Below are 20257 nucleotides of genomic sequence, written 5' to 3'. Positions count from 1 at the left end.
ATATTTATATATACATATTTGTATCACTGTACGGAACAGTTATTAAAGTAGGTATGGGTGTTTTATAAGTAAGCTTATTGAAACTCATCTTATTATATGTAAGAATGTATGTAATTAACGTTTTTAACTCAGTGATGCATCATTTTCTTGCCCCAGTTTATCTGAAGAAAGGAGGAAACGTGGACCTTAAAATGAGATGGACTGACCCTTAAAGTTGCTTTCATCAATGAAAATTATGACTAAATATCGTTGTAAACGAACCTTTATCACCTGAGGAAAACAAGACGAGACGCAACGAAAATGCTGGTCATGTGACCATAACGATAATTAAATATATAATACAATATTGTAGAGGAATAAAAACCAGACTAAAATGTAGATTACAAAATAAAAACTCTGCTAAAATGTGTCTTCATTTTCGTTGACCAAAACGAGACGAAATGTTCTACCAAAGATCCTTAATGTCCATGTTTTCAGTAGTTTCCTCTGGTTTAGTGGCTGCTGGTGACGTCAAAGAAAACCCAATGTGTCGTAGAAAAAGAAAAAGACGGGGAGAAATGCGGAAAAATAAATATGTTGTAAACTCAAATTAGAGTCTTCTGTATCTGGAATGAATGTATTCTTGAGTCTATAAGGTAACAATAATATAATAATAAGATAACCTTGTTTGAATTGTAAAATGGGTTTGGCTAAATACAATCTTTGACTAAAACTAGACTAAAATGGTCAATTCTGACTAAAATAAGACTAAAATGCTCAGACTTTTAGTCGACTGAAACGTGACGCGACTAAAAGGCGAATGAACGTGACTAAAACTAATAAAAACTAAAAAAATAGCTGGACCCAAAGACTAGACGTCCGTGTTCTGATACAGTAAATTAAAAACATCCAGAGACGTACCGGTGATTTTTACAGGCAGCGGCAGCAGGAAGTTGTAGATTCCCTCCACGAAGAAATCGGACCATTCGGCGGCCAGTTCTGAGGGCAGCGTCTCCTGAACGTCAGAGGGCGGCGACGTGAAGAACCGGTCCAGGTTCACGACCAGGGCAGCGTTCTGGCAGACGAACAGCTGCACCCACGGGCTCCAGAGCCGGCTCACGTTCTCACTGGCCGTCTGGTCGGAGGAGGAGGCACCACAACAAAAAGAAACCATGAATAAGCCAATCCCAATCCCCCCCCTACTTTCTACCACTAGCCCTAAAAATGAAGCCACAGGCGTGGGGCCCTTGTAATCTTCCCTAGGGATTGAGACACCACTTGCTACGTCACTGCGTGGTTTACGTTCGGGTACGTAAGCGACTGCGTAGTTACGTTTGCACATACGTCACACCATATCAGGAAGCCCAGAGCTAAAAGCTGTTTTAATTTCAGCTGTAGCGCTGTTAATATGCCACTTTATTAAGTTTTAATATTGTTTCAGGCGTAAAAGTAACCGTTAAGATCCCCAACCTGGGCTCAGTTTATTCAAATAACGCCTGTTAAGAAATTTGCTCCAAGGTTTTCGGGGATGAGAAGAGCCGCCGGCTCGGGAGTTGATTTACGGTTCCGCGTTAAATCGACCTACGCCGTATGCTCTGCGTTGGCGTAACGTGGAACCATAAATCAGCCTTTATTCTGGCGAGATTTGAAAAAGACTTTGCAACAACGACCAAGCGAGTGATTATGTACATTCACTGAGTGAATATTATGAAAGTAAAATATATATTTCTTGCTAGAAATGTAATCAAAACGCATTTTTATGCAGAAACTAACTCAAAATATTGATTTTATTCACTAAAAAATAAGAAATGTCCACCATGTTTTTTTTGTTTGATTCTGCAAATGATGACGTAAAGCATTCTGGGAAATTTTTCTAGCCCTCGGTCGGCGAATCAGCATCTGAAAACCCTCGCTATGAAGGGCTAGATTCATACACACTAGCCGTTACTATCGTTACACCCCTACTGAATAATAAAGTCTCACCTCCAGCCAGGCCAGCATGGAGCAGAGCAGGAAGTCCCACTGGGTTCCTCCCAGAACCGCTGGACGACGATCCACCAGCCAGGACAGGAATCTCATCATCTCCACGTTCAGGTTCAGCCGTTCCGTCGTGACCTGGGACAAATCACTGTTGGGCAAATAAGAGTTCAGTTTAGGATCAGAAGAGAAGCCACAAAGTTAAAACCCCACGTCCTCTCTGTAACTGTCCTCCGCCACCCAGCCGGGGACGGGAACAGCTTCTGGTTTAAAGTTACGGCAGCGAGAGGTGAGACCTGCATCCCGAGGGCGTTGAGTCTCACTTAGTTGATTAGTGATCACAATTTGGCACGTTTGAACGTCTTTTGATCATCGCTCGCCTGTTATTTTGGCTTCGATGATTGATTCTGGGTGTCTACAGGTTTGACAAAGTGAAATTTAAGACGTTTTAATAACATTTTCTAAACTAAATTTAAGACCAAAAAGATGATTCACTATGAAATCCAGCGCTGAGGTCCAGGTTGCCAGATCTGACAGGTTTCAGCCCAAACGTGATGTAAAACCCGCCGAAATTATGAAAAACCAGCCCAAATCAAACATTCTCTATGTTAAAACCGTCAATTATTAAATGCGTAATATATTTCAAGTCATAAACAAATGAAACTTCACAACACCACTAAATAGTCAAAAAAATAGTAAAAAAAAAAAATAGTCAAAATATCAGAGAGTTTATTGTGTAAGTTTCTACTTTTCTCTGCCATAATGGAAACTTTTTATTAATAATTTCTCCTAAATATTTTGTAAAAACCAGAAAAAGCAGCCCAGATTTTATCACCCTGCCCAGTCCTATATTTTTCAGCCCAATTGGGCTGAAACCCGCTCAACCTGGCAACACTGACTGAGGTGTCGTCAAGCAAGTGCGTGTCTAACAACTGGTAAACAGGTTTATTTCTCCTAAAAACGATTAAATAAACTTTTCCTTTTTCAAAGTGTAAGGAAGTCTTTAATGATGATGCCATAATGGGAACTTTATTGTTAATAATTTCTCCTAAATATTTAGTAAAAACCAGGAAAAGCAGCCCAAATAAATATTTTTCAGCCCAATTGGGCTGAAACTTGACCAACCTGGCAACACAGATTTAGAACTTCGGCAGGAGATTCTCCTCAAAACAATGAAATACACTTTTCCTTTTCAATAAGAATTTTTTCTAATGATGACCAGATAAATTCCCTCTAAAATTAAGATTCAAAGTTTAAGACCCTTGAATTGAGATTTAAGACAAATTAAGACATTTAAAAAGGCCTTATTTTTTGGAAAATGGAATTTAATTCAATTCAATTTTATTTACTTAGCTTCTATTATAACAGAAGTTGCCTCTAGGACCTTTCCAGAGACCCAGAATATGACCCCAGGGCAATTATTACATAAACATAACATAAAAAACAGTTTAAGACTTTTTAAGGAGCCACGGCCGCCCTGTTTATTTTCACCAGCTATTTTCCCTGATGCATCTCTGTCATCAGGCCGTTTCTAATGTGTGTTTAACCAGATAATCATTAGTTGGTGGCGCTCTTACCAGCTGAAGAGGAACCAGTCCTCCCGGCTGTTCCTCCACTCCATCATGGTGGCCAGCAGAGCCTGCAGAACCTCCTCCTCCACCTCCGTGCCGGCGTCCAGGCAGCAGAGCAGCACGGCCAGGCAGCCGTACACGTCTGCAACACACGGCACAACCCCATTTATCACAGCCTCCGCTTACATCCCCGGGTCCGTGCACGGCCCCTGCTAAGGTTACGGGTAGGGTTGTCCCGATCAGGATTTTTTAGCTCCCCATCACTTGAGTTTGAGTTTCTGCCGATCCTGATTTTTCCCGATCCGATCACTTTTTTGGCTCCTGATACTTTTTCCGGATCAGATACATTTTGGCAAATGAATTAAAAAAAAAAAAAAAAAAAAAAAAAAAAAAAAGGGACTAAAACTAAATTATCCCAAGTTTCTTTTCTTGTCCATTGGAGAACAACATGGACATATATTTCAACAAAGCTTATCAGCACACTTATCAAAACATGAAATAGTGACAAAAATAAATAGATTTTATTTCAAAAGAGGTAGTTGAATGACATCCAGTCAAACTCACAAACACAAGAAAAATTTAAATACTTTTTGGCCTAACCTTAGTGCAACATTCTGAATGGATGAAATGAATAGCAGCAATATGTACAGGACTGTCTCAGAAAATTAGAATATTGTGATTTTCTGTAATGCAATTACAAAAACAAAAATGTCATACATTCTGGATTCATTACAAATCAACTGAAATATGTCAAGCCTTTTATTATTTCAATATTTCTGATCATGGCTTACAGCTTAAGAAAACTCAAATATCGTATTCTGGGAATCTTAATCTTAAACCGTAAGCCATGATCAGCAATATTAAAATAATAAAAGGCTTGCAATATTTCAGTTGATTTGTAATGAATCCAGAATGTATGACATTTTTGCATTACAGAAAATAAAGAACTTTATCACAATATTCAAATTTTCTGAGACAGTCCTGTATATAAGCAACGATATATAAAACAATTTAATATATATTAAAAACATTAATAACTAGGTATGTCCCGATACTTTTTTGGCCAATACCGATGTTTTGAAAATGCCGTGATCGGGCCCGATCGATCGGGACAACACTAGTTACGGAGCGTGTGGAGGTTACGGGGCGTGTTCTCACCGGCGTTTTCCTGCCAGTTGATGAGGCCGGCCGTGGCCAGCGTGAGGAGAGTCTCCCGGTCCTCCCTCGTCATGACGGGGCAGAGCACCTGCAGCGTGCTCAGTTTGCTCGGGGAAACCGGGAACAGACTGCATGAAAAATCGGTTCAATTTTCAGATTATAATCCAAGCGTCCACAGGGAAATGAGATGCTTCATCTTTGTTTGCTGCGATGAAGGACTGACCTTTCTGCGCCGCCGTAGAGCCTCCTCACCGCTGCACTGTTGGCCTGGATGTAGTTTTCTAGCGTCAGAGACCAGAGACCTCCATCCATCACGGACCTGCAGGGAAACATGAACACACTCAGTGGACATTGTTTGAAATGACTGCCTGTGGTGTAAAACAGGCCACAGCCGAACAGAGCCATCGAGGAACCGGCTCTGCCAAGCGGTGCCTGGTCCTGGCTCAGAGTTTGATTTGATGATTTTATTTCGAACATGCATGTTAAGAAAAAAAAAAAAAAAATGAGTACAAAAAAGTAAAAAAAACAGAATACAATTATAATATATATATATATATATATATATATATATATATATATATATATATATATATATATATATATACACACACACACACGGATCCACCAACATGTTTTGCAACAGTTTCAATAAACTTACTTATAAAACACACATACCTACTTTAATAACTGTTCAATACAGTGATATAATACTCAATGATCAATAATTATATGTATATATAAATATAATCAAAAACAAATCAAGGCAAACAAAAGAAAACAAAACAAACGCCCAGCATTAAGTTGTGCTACTATGTATGTATGTAATAATAGAAGTAATTATAATGCATAGTATTATATTATCATTACTTTACTATAATACTACAATATAATAGAGAACAATAGACAGCAATGACAGTGCTATATATAGTGGTTCAGATATTTACCTCCAATTATATACATAAAAATTACTATAAATCTATATATCGACATATCTACATATAACTATAAATCAATATATATTAATAGATATATAGATACACAAATACTGTACGTATAATATAACTCAATATATCAATATACATACCTACATCTATATCCATAATATACGTCTATATTAATAAATGTTCATATCTACATGTTTATTCGCATCTGTATTTTGAATAGAATGTTTCTTTGTATCTTATTTTAAATGGTGATATGTTTCTACTTTGTTTTATCTCCGTGTTCAGGCTGTTCCACAGTTTCATCCGCAGGTCAAACATACAGAAACTCTTCAGTGTTTGTGCGTCTGTTGAGAACTTTTAAATTAAACTGACCCCTGAGGTTGTAGCTCCCTCTCTTTCAGAAAACACCCCCTGTATATGTCCTGTATACGTCCTGTATATGTCCTGTATTTGTCCTGTATATGTCCTGTATATGTCCTGTATATGTCCTGTATATGTCCTGTATATGTCCTGTATATGTCCTGTATATGTCCTGTATATGTCCTGTATATGTCCTGTATATGTCCTGTATTTGTCCTGTATATGTCCTGTATATGTCCTGTATTTGTCCTGTATATGTCCTGTATATGTCCTGTATATGTCCTGTATATGTCCTGTATATGTCCTGTATATGTCCTGTATATGTCCTGTATATGTCCTGTATATGTCCTGTATATGTCCTGTGTATGGTTTACAAGCGTGTCTTTTATCCGGTCTCTTCTTTCCTTGGGCATCAGAGATCAAGCGGGGAACTCACCTGGAGTAAAGAGTCTCTAACAGGGTATTCTGTGGGACCTGGTCCGTCAGTCCATCCGTCAGCCCCCAGTCCGTCAGCAGGCCGTGATACGCTGAGACGACGGCAGGACTGAACTGCAGCTCCTTACACCACTGCAGCGCGTACCGCAGCTCTGACACTGACCACAGAGAAAGGAAAGCTCTTGTAAGCTTCTGGCTTTTATTCATTACAGACACATTTTCAAGTTTTCAAGACTGGAAATTACGTATTAGGGCCAAACTAAGACAAAACATTTTTTGGGAAATTACGAGAATAAAGTCATAATAATATGAGAATAAAGTCGTAAAATTACAAGAATAAAGTCATAATGTTGCGAGAATAAAGTTATAATATTATGAGAATAAAGTCGTAAAATTACGAGAATAAAGTCATAATGTTGTGAGAATAAAGTCGTAATAGTATGAGAATAAAGTCGTAATTTATGAGAATAAAGTCGTAATTTATGAGAATAAAGTCGTAATTTATGAGAATAAAGTCGTAATTTATGAGAATAAAGTCGTAAAATTACAAGAATAAAGTCATAATGTTGCGAGAATAAAGTCGTAAAATTACGAGAATAAAGTCATAATGTTGTGAGAATAAAGTCGTAATATTATGAGAATAAAGTCGTAATTTATGAGAATAAAGTCGTAAAATGCAGAGAATAAAGTCATAATATTGCGAGAATAAAGTCGTTATATTATGAGAATAAAGTCGTAATATTATGAGAATAAAGTCGTAATATTATGAGAATAAAGTCGTAATTTATGAGAATAAAGTCGTAATTTATGAGAATAAAGTCGTAATATTATGAGAATAAAGTCGTAATTTATGAGAATAAAGTCGTAAAATGCAGAGAATAAAGTCATAATATTGCGAGAATAAAGTCGTTATATTATGAGAATAAAGTCGTTATATTATGAGAATAAAGTCGTAATATTATGAGAATAAAGTCGTAATTTATGAGAATAAAGTCGTAATTTATGAGAATAAAGTCGTAATTTATGAGAATAAAGTCGTAATTTATGAGAATAAAGTTGTAATTTATGAGAATAAAGTCGTAATTTATGAGAATAAAGTCGTAATTTATGAGAATAAAGTCGTAATTTATGAGAATAAAGTCGTAATTTATGAGAATAAAGTCGTAACTTATGAGAATAAAGTCGTAACTTATGAGAATAAATGTGAATAAATGTGCAATTAATCGCGAGTTAACTATGGACAACATGCGATTAATCGCGATAAAAAAAATCAATCGTTTGACAGCCCTAAAAAAAACCCCAAAGAAGATTAAAATGCATATGCTATAAATCCTTTGCATTTTCTACACAGACCCAACTTCTTCTGATGCAGTATTGTGAAAACATCTCGAACACAACAGCATCATAAATGTTTACAGTGGAAAAAAATGTCAGAATGCTGATAAATGAGTGTGATTAAGTTCCGTCCGGCGTGTTTACCTGTGCAGGTGAGGTCTGGTAGGCGTGAAGGCTCTGCAGCCGAGCCTGCAGCCGTCTGGACCAGCCTCCCCAGGACGGCACACACACTCAGGTGGGCCGGCAGCCGGCCGGACTCCCTCCACCTCCACGTGTCCTTGGACGGTTTATCACACACTCCCCTGTAGCGGCCGGACAGCAGAGGAGATTTGACCCACTGAGAAGACGAGAGGAGAAGGTTTAACATCACATTCTCCTCCAGCAGGTTCATCATGATCCTGGTCAGTAAAGTTAAAAGGTAAAATAGAAACTGTGGAACAGCCTGAACTTGGAGCTAAAACAAAGTCAAAACATATCACAATTTAAAAAAAGATACAAAGAAACATTCTATTTAAAATATAGATGTGAATAAACATGTAGATATGGACATTTATTAATATATGTAGATATATAGACTTTGGATTATACTATTATGGATATAGATATGTTATATGTAGGTATGTAAATAGATATATTGAGTTATATTATACGTACAGTATTTGTGTACGGTATCTATATCTCCATTAATATATACTGATTAAAAGTTATATGTAGATATATAGTATTTTTTATGTATATAATTGGAGGTAAATATGTGAACCAGTGTATATAACATATCTACTCTTATATAGTTATTCAAGTATATTGTTATACCATTGCTGTACCATTGCTCTATTATATTGTAGTATTATAGTAAAGTAATGATAATGTAATACTATACATTATAATTACTTCTATTATTACATACATACATAGTAGCACAACTAAATGCTGGGAGTTTGTTTTGTTTTCTTTTGTTTGATTTTTACTATATTTATATATACATATAATTGAGTATTATATCACTGTATAGAACAGTTATTGAAACTCGTCTTGTTAAATGTAATAATGTTAGATGTTGTAAACACACACACATATATATATATGTTTTTTTTACTTTTTTGTACTCTATTTTTTTTTTTTTAATCATGCATGTTCGAAATAAAATCTTCAAATCTTCAAATCAAGTCAAAGTGCTGTTTTCCTGACCTGGGGGGGCAGCGCCTCTCGGATCATCGTCCACTCCGTCTGGCTGGGCGTCACGAGGCTGAAGAAGTGACGGAGGACGGGGGATGTTTGCTCGCCGACAGAAACCATCATCTCCATTAAGCTCTGAACCGCTGCGACGAGAGTCTGCAAACTGGAAAAATACATGGTGCTCATTTAAAAAAAGTTATACCGTATTTTCCGGACGTTAAGTCGTGTTTTTTTTTTCCAGTTTGGCCGAGGGTGCAACTTAACTCACGTTTACACATAGCCGGGTATTTACAAAAACGGATATTTCCCCCTCTACGTTTTGAAAAATACCATAATTTACAAGAACCCGCATAAATAGCTGTTAAGGTGCTATGAGCAGCCAAACCTACAGGGGGCAGTGTAACGAGAAGATAAAGTCATGCTAGCCAATCAGAATCCTGGAAAAAAACAACAAATGACACGAGTAACTTCCAGTTACTTCCAAGATGAACCAGAGTCTTTCGTTTGGAGTGACAGAGAAGTGGAGTTACTTTTAAGTGTGACGTTAGAATATAAAACAGGTAAAATACAAGAAAATATTGACGGTTACAAACTAATTGTAAACACAGGTCACACTCATGACGCTGGTGACGTTTCTGTCTCATAATGTGACGTTTCTGAAGACTAAATGTCCGTTTCCCTCCGTTTACAAGCAAACGTGAAGACGGAGTTTTTGCAAATCTCCACTTTGGCCAGAGTTTTCAGAAATGATGGTTTTTGGAGACTTTGAGCTTCATTTTCGTGTAAACGAACGGCCAAAACGAATGAAAACACGAGTGTTTTTGCTACGTGGAAACAGGGCATTGTACTCTGGAGCGACTTATGTGTGAAATTATTCACACATTACAGGTTTATCATTTCACATGTTATTTTCACACTAAACTGCAACTGACGGTGAGTCTGACGTAAGCGACGTAGAAGAGGAAGTGCCACATCTTCTACCTACGGAGGTAGCAGAGTTGTTGAAAAATGACACCGTGGTTGAAGATTTCATTGGATTTTAGTTATTTAGAGTGACACGGATGGTTTGGTAAACTTCTTAGCATGTTATTTATGCTATAGTTATCTGAATAACTCTTAATATGTTATGTTAACATACCAGGCACGTTCTCAGTTGTGTCATGCAACGTAAGCAAACCGTACAATTGTTCACCTGTTGTTGCCTCTATTCTAGCTTTATTTTAAATTGCCTTTCAAGATGACATGTCTGTTCTTGGTGTTGGATTTTATCAAATAAATTTCCCCCAAAAATGCGACTTATATATGTTTTTTTCCTTCTTTATTATGTTACTTATACTCCGGAAAATACCGTTAATAGAGGGAATGCGCATGACGTCACAAAGTGGCAGAAAGACTGAGTGTCAGAAAGACTGAGTGGCATCGTAAACTTTGAGTTTGAGCATCTAAAACATCTAAAATGGGAAAGAGCTGCTGTACTCATAGATGTAGCAAGAAATCGGAGTTATCGTTTTACAGACTGCCGAAAAATAAGCTTAAGAGAGACAAATGGATCACTGCAATTCACAGAAACAACTGGATTCCAGGCACCAAAACGTGGATTTGCGGTTCCCATTTTGTATCAGGTAATGTTGGATTTTTGAGTAGCTAACGTTAAACGGTCAAATCATAAAGTTCTGTGTCCTCATCACTTTAATTTCTACAACAAATCCTGCCTTGAAGTCGGACCAAGCGTCAAGACTTTTGTAAGCCTTCAAGCTTTGCTTCGTGTATTTCCCCGGCGTAGAAATTAAGTTCATATAAATATCCGGAAACTGGATTTGTGGCCAAATATTAATGTCCATGGACCACTGGTTCTTGGTAACTGTACCAAATATTAATGTCCATGGACCACTGGTTCTTGGTAACTGTACCAAATATTAATGTCCATGGACCACTGGTTCTTGGTAACTGTACCAAATATTAATGTCCATGAACCACTGGTTCTTGGTAACTGTACCAAATATTAATGTCCATTAGGGGTGGGCGATATGACCTAAAATTAATATCACGGTATTTTTCATCTTTTGAACGGTGACGGTATAATATCACGGTATTTTTTGGTACGTTTTGGGAGGAGTAGCCTGTCCTGTCCCTTTATGTGAATAAGGTTAATATTTTTATAATATAATAAGTAAATGGTAGTATCCTTATCAAAAAGAGACATGGGAGAGTATTATGCATTCTCAACATATTTATTTGGCAAAAAACCTAAAGATCTTACACACATATATATATATATATATATATATATATATATATATATATATATATATATATATATATATATATATATATATATTTATTTTTATTATATTATATTTTAAATATTTTGTAAACCTGTCTTAAAATGTAATACTGGACCTCGGTTGGGCTGGTTGGACAGCGGGTGGTGGAAAATTTCCCTTAATTTTAAATCCAAAACTTGACAGGTTTATGCCATGAGTATTCATATACAGTAATCCCTTGTTTTTCGAGAGGGTTACGTTCCAAAAAGAACCCGTGATAAGTGATATTCACATAGTAGCAACCCTTTTTTTTTTACAATTATTATACAAAGCTTCAAATTGCGGAGATCAGCACCGCCTCGCACGTATTTCACTTCTCTTCTGAGCCGCTGCAGCTGTAGCGTCTTTTTCTTCTAAAGCCCGCGGTACAGGTGTGTTTTTTCGAGAGAAGAACATGGTTATGGGTATTTTTTTGTCACTCCTTTTTTTCTTCTGGGCAAAAACATTCTTTTAAACCGACATTCATTCATTTTTTCTCCATCTTGAAGTCGGTGATTCGTATTCCTGCAGGTTGAAACAGCGCTCTGCACTCTGGTGCTGTCAAAGACCAGCCCAGCTCTACTTCTGATTGGCTAGTGTTAGTTTGGTTGAGCCAGAGCTGCTTTCCTCTCATTCCATTGGTAGACGAACTCGGTTGACTCACTTTTTTTTTCTCTCAAACGTTTTTTTTTTTTTTTTTAAAAGCAGTCAAACTCGCACGCCGAGAAAAAAAACTCCTTAAGCCGGAGATCCGGCACGGTGCCGGAATACTTTAAGCCCTGCATTTCTTACTACTCTTGTCGTAAGGTGTAGCAGCAGTAAACGATGCCTGCAGTGAAAGCTGTGTAGTCTTGGGACCGCTGCTCAGCAGCACCCAGCTGCTGAGCCCGCTGGGACCGCTGGTCCCACTTACGCTCGTTTTGGCCCGGGTTGCCTCTTCATATTCACGGGCGTGCGTGTTTTTTAAGTGATGAAACAGGTTGCTTGTGTTTCCACCTCTTGCTGTCACAACACAGCAGCAAACCTTGCATATCACCAACGTTTTTAATGCCTTATTTAGGCTTTTTATTTTATAATTGATTTATTACGGTATTGACGGTATTGCAAAATCCATGTCGTGGCGCAGTTTCACACCGGTGATGACTATGACACCGGTGTACCGCCCACCCCTAATGTCCATGGACCACTGGTTCTTGGTAACTGTACCAAATATTAATGTCCATGGACCACTGGTTCTTGGTAACTGTACCAAATATTAATGTCCATGGACCACTGGTTCTTGGTAACTGTACCAAATATTAATGTCCATGGACCACTGGTTCTTGGTAACTGTACCAAATATTAATGTCCATGGACCACTGGTTCTTGGTAACTGTACCAAATATTAATGTCCATGGACCACTGGTTCTTGGTAACTGTACGGGTCACTGTCAAGTCCAACTGACGGTAATTTAAGCCGATAATCGTCTGTTATCCCGTCTTCTCCACTAGTTGCAGCCATTTTTGCTGATGTTTTACCACTCAGTGCGAGTAAGGGGGCTGGTCCAGTGGGAAAGTGACATCAATGCATTCCCTCTATAGATGTGTTTGCACTAATTTAGAAAGAATAAAGACGTTATTTCCGGTTACCTGTGGATATCCAGAGAGACAGTGAGCAGCTGCCTCTTCACCCAGACGGCAGCGCTGTGCAGGAAACTTCCCTCCGTGATCTCGGGGCTGCAGCTCTGCACCAGCGACCCGACCCCCGCTCCGCACACCTCCTTCAGTTTCACTAGGAGGGAATCTGCAGGAGCAACGCCACAGATTAACACCTCATCACTCCTGACGGGTAAATATCTGAGCGCTGCGCGAGCACCAACCGGATAAGCGCGTGTGTCTCTGGTCCTGGGCCGTGAGCTGGAAGATGGTGAGCAGCAGCTCCTCGGCCGACGACAGCAGCAGACAGTCTTGCACGGAGGAGAAGAAGGAGGACGCCACGTCACAGATGAAGGAGACGAGCGGCTCCATGTTTCCTGCGTCCGAGAGGCTCTTGGTCTCACACAGGGTGCTGTGGAGCTTCTCCAGGATCTTCTCCAGGTACACCTCCCCGATCAGGGCCTCTGCACATGCAAGAGAGCAAAACAGAGGTGGTTTAAGCCTTTATGAGCGGCTGGAGCCGGCACTTCCGTTGCTGATTTTCAAAATGTATGTACAATTACAACCAAATAAAACGGCAATAATTCTTTCTGCATGTTAAACAGGAAGAGTTTCACTTTCATATCCTGCATTTAGTGTTTCCCAAGGTTTAAATCCATTCAATCGTTTGGAAAAATCACATAATAATCCAGTAAAATTGCGGAAAATCTTCATAATTGACATCGTGGGTTATTCCCCCGGGAAACTAGTTGGTTTGAATTTGCGCTCTTGTTCGTGTTTTTTATCAGAGATTATCAAGAAAGATTACTCAGCGACACACACACACACACCTTAAACACACCACACACTCACTATACAAGCCCATACACACACAACGGTTTACCGTGAGCGAAGCTGAGTTCAGCACCGGATGAAGACGCAATATCTAAAATGATTTATCTCAAAAACTAAAGTATGAATTAATTCCAGATACATTTCCTGAGGTTTGACAGTTTTGAGGATCTAGCTGTGGGATTTCTGTATTTAGAAAAATATGACCCCCACCCCGACCCCCCTCCCCTTCACATTTAATAAAAAAAATAAAAAAATAATAACTATATATATATATATATATATATATATATATATATATATATATATATATATATATATATATAAATAAAATAAATATATCATATATATTAAAAATGCATATATATCTATATATGCCTTAGGTTTTTACAAACATGGTATTAAGCAGACAAAAAAAAAAGAAAAATGTGTCAAATTAAAAAGCCATTTAAATTTTTTTGGTAGTTATTTGCACTTTTTAGCAATTCATTTAGTTAGTATGGACTTGTAACATCCACATTATTAAAGATTGGCTTATATGGGTTGTTTTGATGCATAGAAAATAAAAATACTCCATAAAATGGCAGTATAGCATGTAAACATGTAAAAATATGCTTAGGTGGACTTGTTCTATGGTAGGTATGGTAGAATTTGGAGATAAAAGAATGTACAAACATAGAACAATTTAAGAAGAAATATAAAGAAATTGATTATTTAAGGTATAAAAGTGAAGACTGTGTTTAAAGATCAGCAGCTGTGTGTGTTCTGGTATTGTGTCATGTTGTCTTTGTATGTTTATATAATATACTTAGATATACGTATTATATTTATATCATAGTTATATTATATTTATTATAGAGCTTACATCTTGTATTAAACAGGTTGTTTTTGTGAAAATGATATATTTTTATACAAATTAGTGTATAGTATAAAAAGTAAATACAGACATATAATTTATGTTTAGTTGTGGAAAGGGGTTGGGATTAAATAAGTTTATACTTCCTCCCACTGCTTTTCGAACATTTAACTTGAAATATGTGTTTTGATGTTGGTTTTTTTCTTTATGTGGTGGAATTCCCACCTGGATTTGTCTTCTTGTTTTTTTTTACATGTTCCAAATAAACGAAAACGAACGAAGAAAAAAAGGTCAGAACGGGCTACTGTGGAGGCTGATGGGTAAATAAAAAGATCTCCTGAGTTGTGTTTGTGTGAACTCACCGCTGTGGTGGTTCTGGGAGAGGACCAGGCTGATCAGGGTCCAGCTCTTGCTGCTGGAGGACGACGCAGACGCGGGACCGCTGTTCCCAAACCTGCAGAGTTCCTCGGTCAGCGCCAGGAGTTTATCCCCCAGGACTGAACCCTTCAGCCAATCACGGCAGCTCGCCAGAGTCTCGGGGTCTTTACAGGCCTGGCGAGACAGACGGACGATCAGGACGCACGTTTCATTTAGAAAACGTAAAGGTGAGTTAAGTGTGATGGGAACTTACCCTCTGGATAATTTGCAGGAGAGTTCCCCACTGCAAACCCAACTAGGAAAAAGAAGAGAAAACAGTTAAATAACTAGGCCTGTGTTGGAAAAAAAACAAAAAAATCGATTTTCCGATTCTAAATCGATTCTCATATTAATTCCTAAAAATCAACTCATATGTCTAAAGATTGATTTTTTTTTCCATCATTACAATTTTTGGTATTTTTTTGTTTATGCCCAAAAAAGGAATGTTTTGTTGGACACAAGGATAACTAGTGCCATGTTTTTGCCTCTAAATATGTTTAAAGGTATGAAAACATTAAAGTTTTCAGTTATAATTGCATAAATTGTCTATATTTCATTACTTTATACAGGACTGTCTCAGAAAATTAGAATATTGTGATAAAGTTCTTTATTTTCTGTAATGCAAAAATGTCATACATTCTGGATTCATTACAAATCAACTGAAATATTGCAAGCCTTTTATTATTTTAATATTGCTGATCATGGTTTACAGCTTTAGAAAACTCAAATATCCTATCTCAAAAAAATTTAATATTCTGGGAATCTTAATCTTAAACTGTAAGCCATAATCAGCAATATTAAAATAATAAAAGGATTGCAATATTTCAGTTGATTTGTAATGAATCCAGAATGTATGACATTTTTTTTTTTTTTTCTTAAATTGCATTAGAGAAAATAAAGAACTTTATCACAATATTCACATTTTCTGAGACAGTCCTGTATACTGCAGACTACAGATAATTCATGCAACAGCTCAAAAACAGTTTTAATAACACTAACCCAAATCAATATCGAAATCGAATCAAATCAAATCTTGATAATCGATTCTGAATCTTAAGAATCGGAATCGATTCTTGACATTTGAATTGATCTCCAGCCCTGTAAATAACATTAAAAAGCAGCTGTATGTGCAGCTGAGCGTCGGACTGAGGGGCGTTACCGTGGTGACGTGGTTGAGGATTCGCGTGGTGTCCTGGCGGCTGCAGCAGTACAGCGAGCTGAAAACCATCTCCACCAGGTGCTCGGTGTCGCGGCGGCCCGGCTCAGCCAGCCAGCCCACCACCCGCTGCAGCAGGAACTGCACGGCCGGGTTCGTCTTCAGCACGTCCTTCGGCTGGTTTCCCTCGTCTGTTCTCTTTTCGTCAAACTCAACCAACGTCTGTTTGAAAACAAAACAAAAAAAGCAAAGAAATTTGATTTTAACTTTTTTTTCCCCCTTGTCTGCATATATATTAATGTTTAATACCAAGTTTGGTAAAAATTACAGGCTATATGCATTTTAATCTTTTTTATATACATTTTATATATATAAAATATATATTAAAAAAATAAATTATAGATATATATTTTTTTTTTTTTTACATATATTTTTATTTATATATTTTGAAGACGTTTTTTTTCCCTTGTCTGCATATATATTAATGGTTAATACCAAGTTTGGTAAAACTTACAGCATATATATGCATTTTAATCTTTCTTTTTCATATATATCAAATATATATAAAAAAAATATATATTTATTTTTTATATATATGTATATATTTTTTTTATATACATTTTTATTTTATTATTATATATTTTTTTATTTATATACTTTAAAGACGTTTTAAGACGTTTTTTCCCTTGTCTGCATATATATATGAATGGTTAATACCAAGTTTGGTCAAACTTACAGCATATTGGCATTTTAATCTTTTTTTTTTTATGTATATATAAAATATACATTTATTTTTTATACATATTTAAATATATATGTATATATATTTTTAATAATCATATTTTATAATATATATTTTTGTTTTATTATTTTATATATATATATATTTTTTTTTTTAGAAACTATAATAAGTACATTACTGTCAACTACAGGCGCTATGGCACAAAGGATCAGTGAACATTTTGATTTGAATTTTAGGTGCTGCTAGATACATTCAAGTATTTATATCCAAAAAGGTCCTTAATAGTTTAACACTCCCCATAATAAACAGTGATATAAATAATGTAAATAATATAAATAAACAGTAATATAAATAAACACAATGAACAGTCTAGCCGATGAGGTTTTCCAAGCGTGCTACAGAAGAATTAATGTGCCGTGATAAATAACAGTTCAGTAAAACCAGCTGTGGTGTGATGAAACGTACGCTGAAGACCCCGGGGGTGTGGAACGACCGCAGCAGCAGCGAGAGGAAAACCAGATGTGGCTCAGAGTTCCTCTCATTCACGTGCAGCAGACAGAGCCGGGCCAGCGTGCAGACCACGTCTTCAAAGTGCTGCGTCTGCAGAGACCCCGACGCCTCGGCATGCACGGGTTCTGGCACCGCCGGCACCGGCTTGGTGACGCCTTCTCCCTCGGTCCCCGCTTTCTCGTCTTCCTCTGGCTTAGAGAAACACATCCTGACACGTTTCTTCTTCTGGGGGTGGTTTTTGGTTATCCTCTCCGGATAGCGCATCACCTGGAGAAATACGAGCGGACAGAGTTATTTAAGCATCATTTTATTAATTGTAAAAATTGGTACGGCTGGAAATCTTGAAATAATACAGAGAGTGGATTGGACCAATTGCAATTTGCCTACAGGCCTAAAAGAGGACTCTTGATTTTTAAACATCTCGAAGAAAGCGGGTGTCATGCCCGGCTTTTATGCATTGATTTTTCCTCTGCTTTTAAAACAATCAAGCCGAACATTTTAACTTGAGTACAAATCTTGTGGGCTGGATTTTAAACTTCTTAACAAACAGGAAACAGAGAGTCAGAGTTAATGGGTTTTTATCTGACAAAATGTTCCTCCACAGGCTCACCACCAGGGGGCGTGCTCTCACCCTTGTTATTCATCTTATACACTAATATGTGTCAGAGCACTTTTAACAACCGCCTCATTTATGTATTTATTTAAGTATGCAGATGAGTCTGTGATTGTTAGCCTGCTGCAGGGATATGAAAGTGACCACGGCCCTGTGGTTCAAAACTTTGTCAAGTGGTGTGAAATAGTTACAGCTCAATCTGACAAAGACCAAAGACATGGCAATTGATTTCAGGAAGAATCCCAAAACACCTGAACCAGTTATGATTAAGGGACAAGTAATTGAAAAGGTTTAGTCCTATAAATATCTGGGGACAATCATTGACTCTACCCTAAAATTTAAAGAAAACGGCTGTTCTGTTTGAGGAAGTTTTCCCATTTCCACATTGATAGGACCATGATGACACTTTTTTATCATGCTTTTATTGAATCTGTTTTCGCTTTTTCATTAGCATCATGGTTCGGAAACCTGCCCCTAAAAGAAAGGAGCTCACTCAACCAGATTATTAAATGGTTGGCTGGTTGGGGAAACACAGCTGGGCCTGGAGTCGCTGGACGCTAAGCAGTTGCAGCTCCAGCTCCAGCTCCATCCCCAACGATGCCTCCTGTCCCTTAGCGAGTGAGTTCCAGCTACTGCCATCGGGACGCAGATTCATAGTCCCCAGAACTAGGAGCACACGCTACAGCAGTGGTCCCCAACCTTTTCTGAACCAGGACCGGTTTAATGTCTGACAATATTTTCACGGCCCAATCTAAAGGTGAAGCTGATAAAAACTAAATAAAATGACAAGATCGGCATTAAAAACTGTGGTATTTTCTCTATAATAATAATAATAATAATAATAATAATAATAATGGAAATTGTAAATTACCTTTAATATGAGTATTTCTATAAATGTGTTTTTATGTTTGTTTTCTCATTAACGTTATTTAAAGCCAGGCTTTTATTTTATTTGTTATATATTAAGGAGGCCGATATTTTGTGCTTTTATTTTGAAGGCGACTCGCCGAGATCTTGTAAACATCCGGTGCTTCGGACTTTAATGGTAAAAGTTTAACGGCAGTAGAAAGTGTGTCTGCAAGACTAAACTAGTGTCAGGAATGCTAAAGTGGAGCCTAACTGACACAAAAAGCACCTGCTGATAAGGATTTGTTTTCTTTGTGAATGTTATGCCGTATTTATGTACATATTGAGTTTGGTTGCCATGGTTACTCATGTATTGTGGTTAACGGTAGCTGTTATTACCGACCAAGCAGCTGCGTCGGTCTGGATTTAAGTTAAATGAAACTTATATGACTGTAGAAAGACTAGCTTCTGCTACAGAATGTACAGATGCTACAGAAATTAATTTTTCCTTTTGTGCGGCCCGTTACCAGGCCGCGGCCCGGGGGTTGGAGACCACTGCGCTACAGGAACAGCTTCGTCCCTGCTGCTGTCTCTCTTTTAAACAAATCTTAACCCATTTTATTTATCGCTGAGTACTATCCTGCTTTTAACTTATTTATTTCTATCTATTAGAAACCGACCTGACATTGGTTTTGACCTCTATTCATTGCTCTTTGCCTTGTGGGCAACATATACTTTTATCCTGCTCAGTGAGCATTGTGAGAACCTGCCATGTCTGTCTTGTGCCGTCGTAAACCTAGTCTCTGTATTTGTCCTGTGTCAAATTAATGACCGTAAAGATTGTGTGTGAGATGCCTTCTACTACTGCAAAACAAATCTACCTACGGGTATTAACCCTCCGGGACACCTTTAATAATTGTTACACTCTGACCCCTTCGCGCAGAAAACGCGCTTTTCATAAAGTAGCTATAAAACATATTATACATTAATATTATATTCCACTTTAATTGAGCTAATTTCTTTCACCAATATCTGACCTAAGTGTTGATATCAAATATTAATGATATTTTAAAGATTTAACCCTTTAAATGCCAGGTTTTTGTCACGATGCCACCATGTTTTTAGATGAAAAAAACAGAAAAATTGAATTTTTTTCAATATACTACATGCAAAGTAGATTTTTTTGTTTTGGGTTATTACAGCCTGGGATATGTCAATGATGAGTAGCAACATTGATTTTCATGCATTATTATTTTTTGTGCAGTGTCAAATAGTTACACTTTGACCCCTTCGCGCAGAAAATGCGCTTTTCATAAGGTAGCTATAAAACATATTATACATTAATATTATATTCTACTTTAATTGAGCTAATTTCTTTCACCAATATCTGACCTAAGTATTGATATCAAATAT

General features: G+C 37.3%; 1 protein-coding gene across 1 annotated transcript in view; it reads right to left on the bottom strand.

Moving 5' to 3' along the window:
- ltn1 (listerin E3 ubiquitin protein ligase 1) overlaps positions 1 to 20257 on the bottom strand; it is a 50357-nt gene that overhangs the window by 13559 nt on the left and 16541 nt on the right. Inside the window, exons 11-24 of the mRNA XM_061740627.1 lie at positions 17341 to 17652; positions 16137 to 16355; positions 15192 to 15233; positions 14923 to 15112; positions 13098 to 13337; positions 12868 to 13021; positions 8948 to 9098; positions 7904 to 8096; positions 6426 to 6582; positions 4909 to 5004; positions 4686 to 4813; positions 3534 to 3669; positions 1963 to 2107; positions 901 to 1114 (exon numbers count right to left, since the gene is read on the bottom strand). Of these exons, the coding sequence (XP_061596611.1) occupies positions 901 to 1114; positions 1963 to 2107; positions 3534 to 3669; positions 4686 to 4813; positions 4909 to 5004; positions 6426 to 6582; positions 7904 to 8096; positions 8948 to 9098; positions 12868 to 13021; positions 13098 to 13337; positions 14923 to 15112; positions 15192 to 15233; positions 16137 to 16355; positions 17341 to 17652 (2377 nt within the window). The remainder of the gene's footprint in view (positions 1 to 900; positions 1115 to 1962; positions 2108 to 3533; positions 3670 to 4685; positions 4814 to 4908; positions 5005 to 6425; positions 6583 to 7903; positions 8097 to 8947; positions 9099 to 12867; positions 13022 to 13097; positions 13338 to 14922; positions 15113 to 15191; positions 15234 to 16136; positions 16356 to 17340; positions 17653 to 20257) is intronic.

Source organism: Cololabis saira, chromosome 14 (genome assembly GCF_033807715.1).
Source record: "Cololabis saira isolate AMF1-May2022 chromosome 14, fColSai1.1, whole genome shotgun sequence".
Classification (NCBI taxonomy): Eukaryota; Metazoa; Chordata; class Actinopteri; order Beloniformes; family Belonidae; genus Cololabis; species Cololabis saira.
The sequence above is the reverse complement of the archived record's forward strand: the minus strand, read 5'-3'. Positions and strand labels throughout refer to the sequence as shown.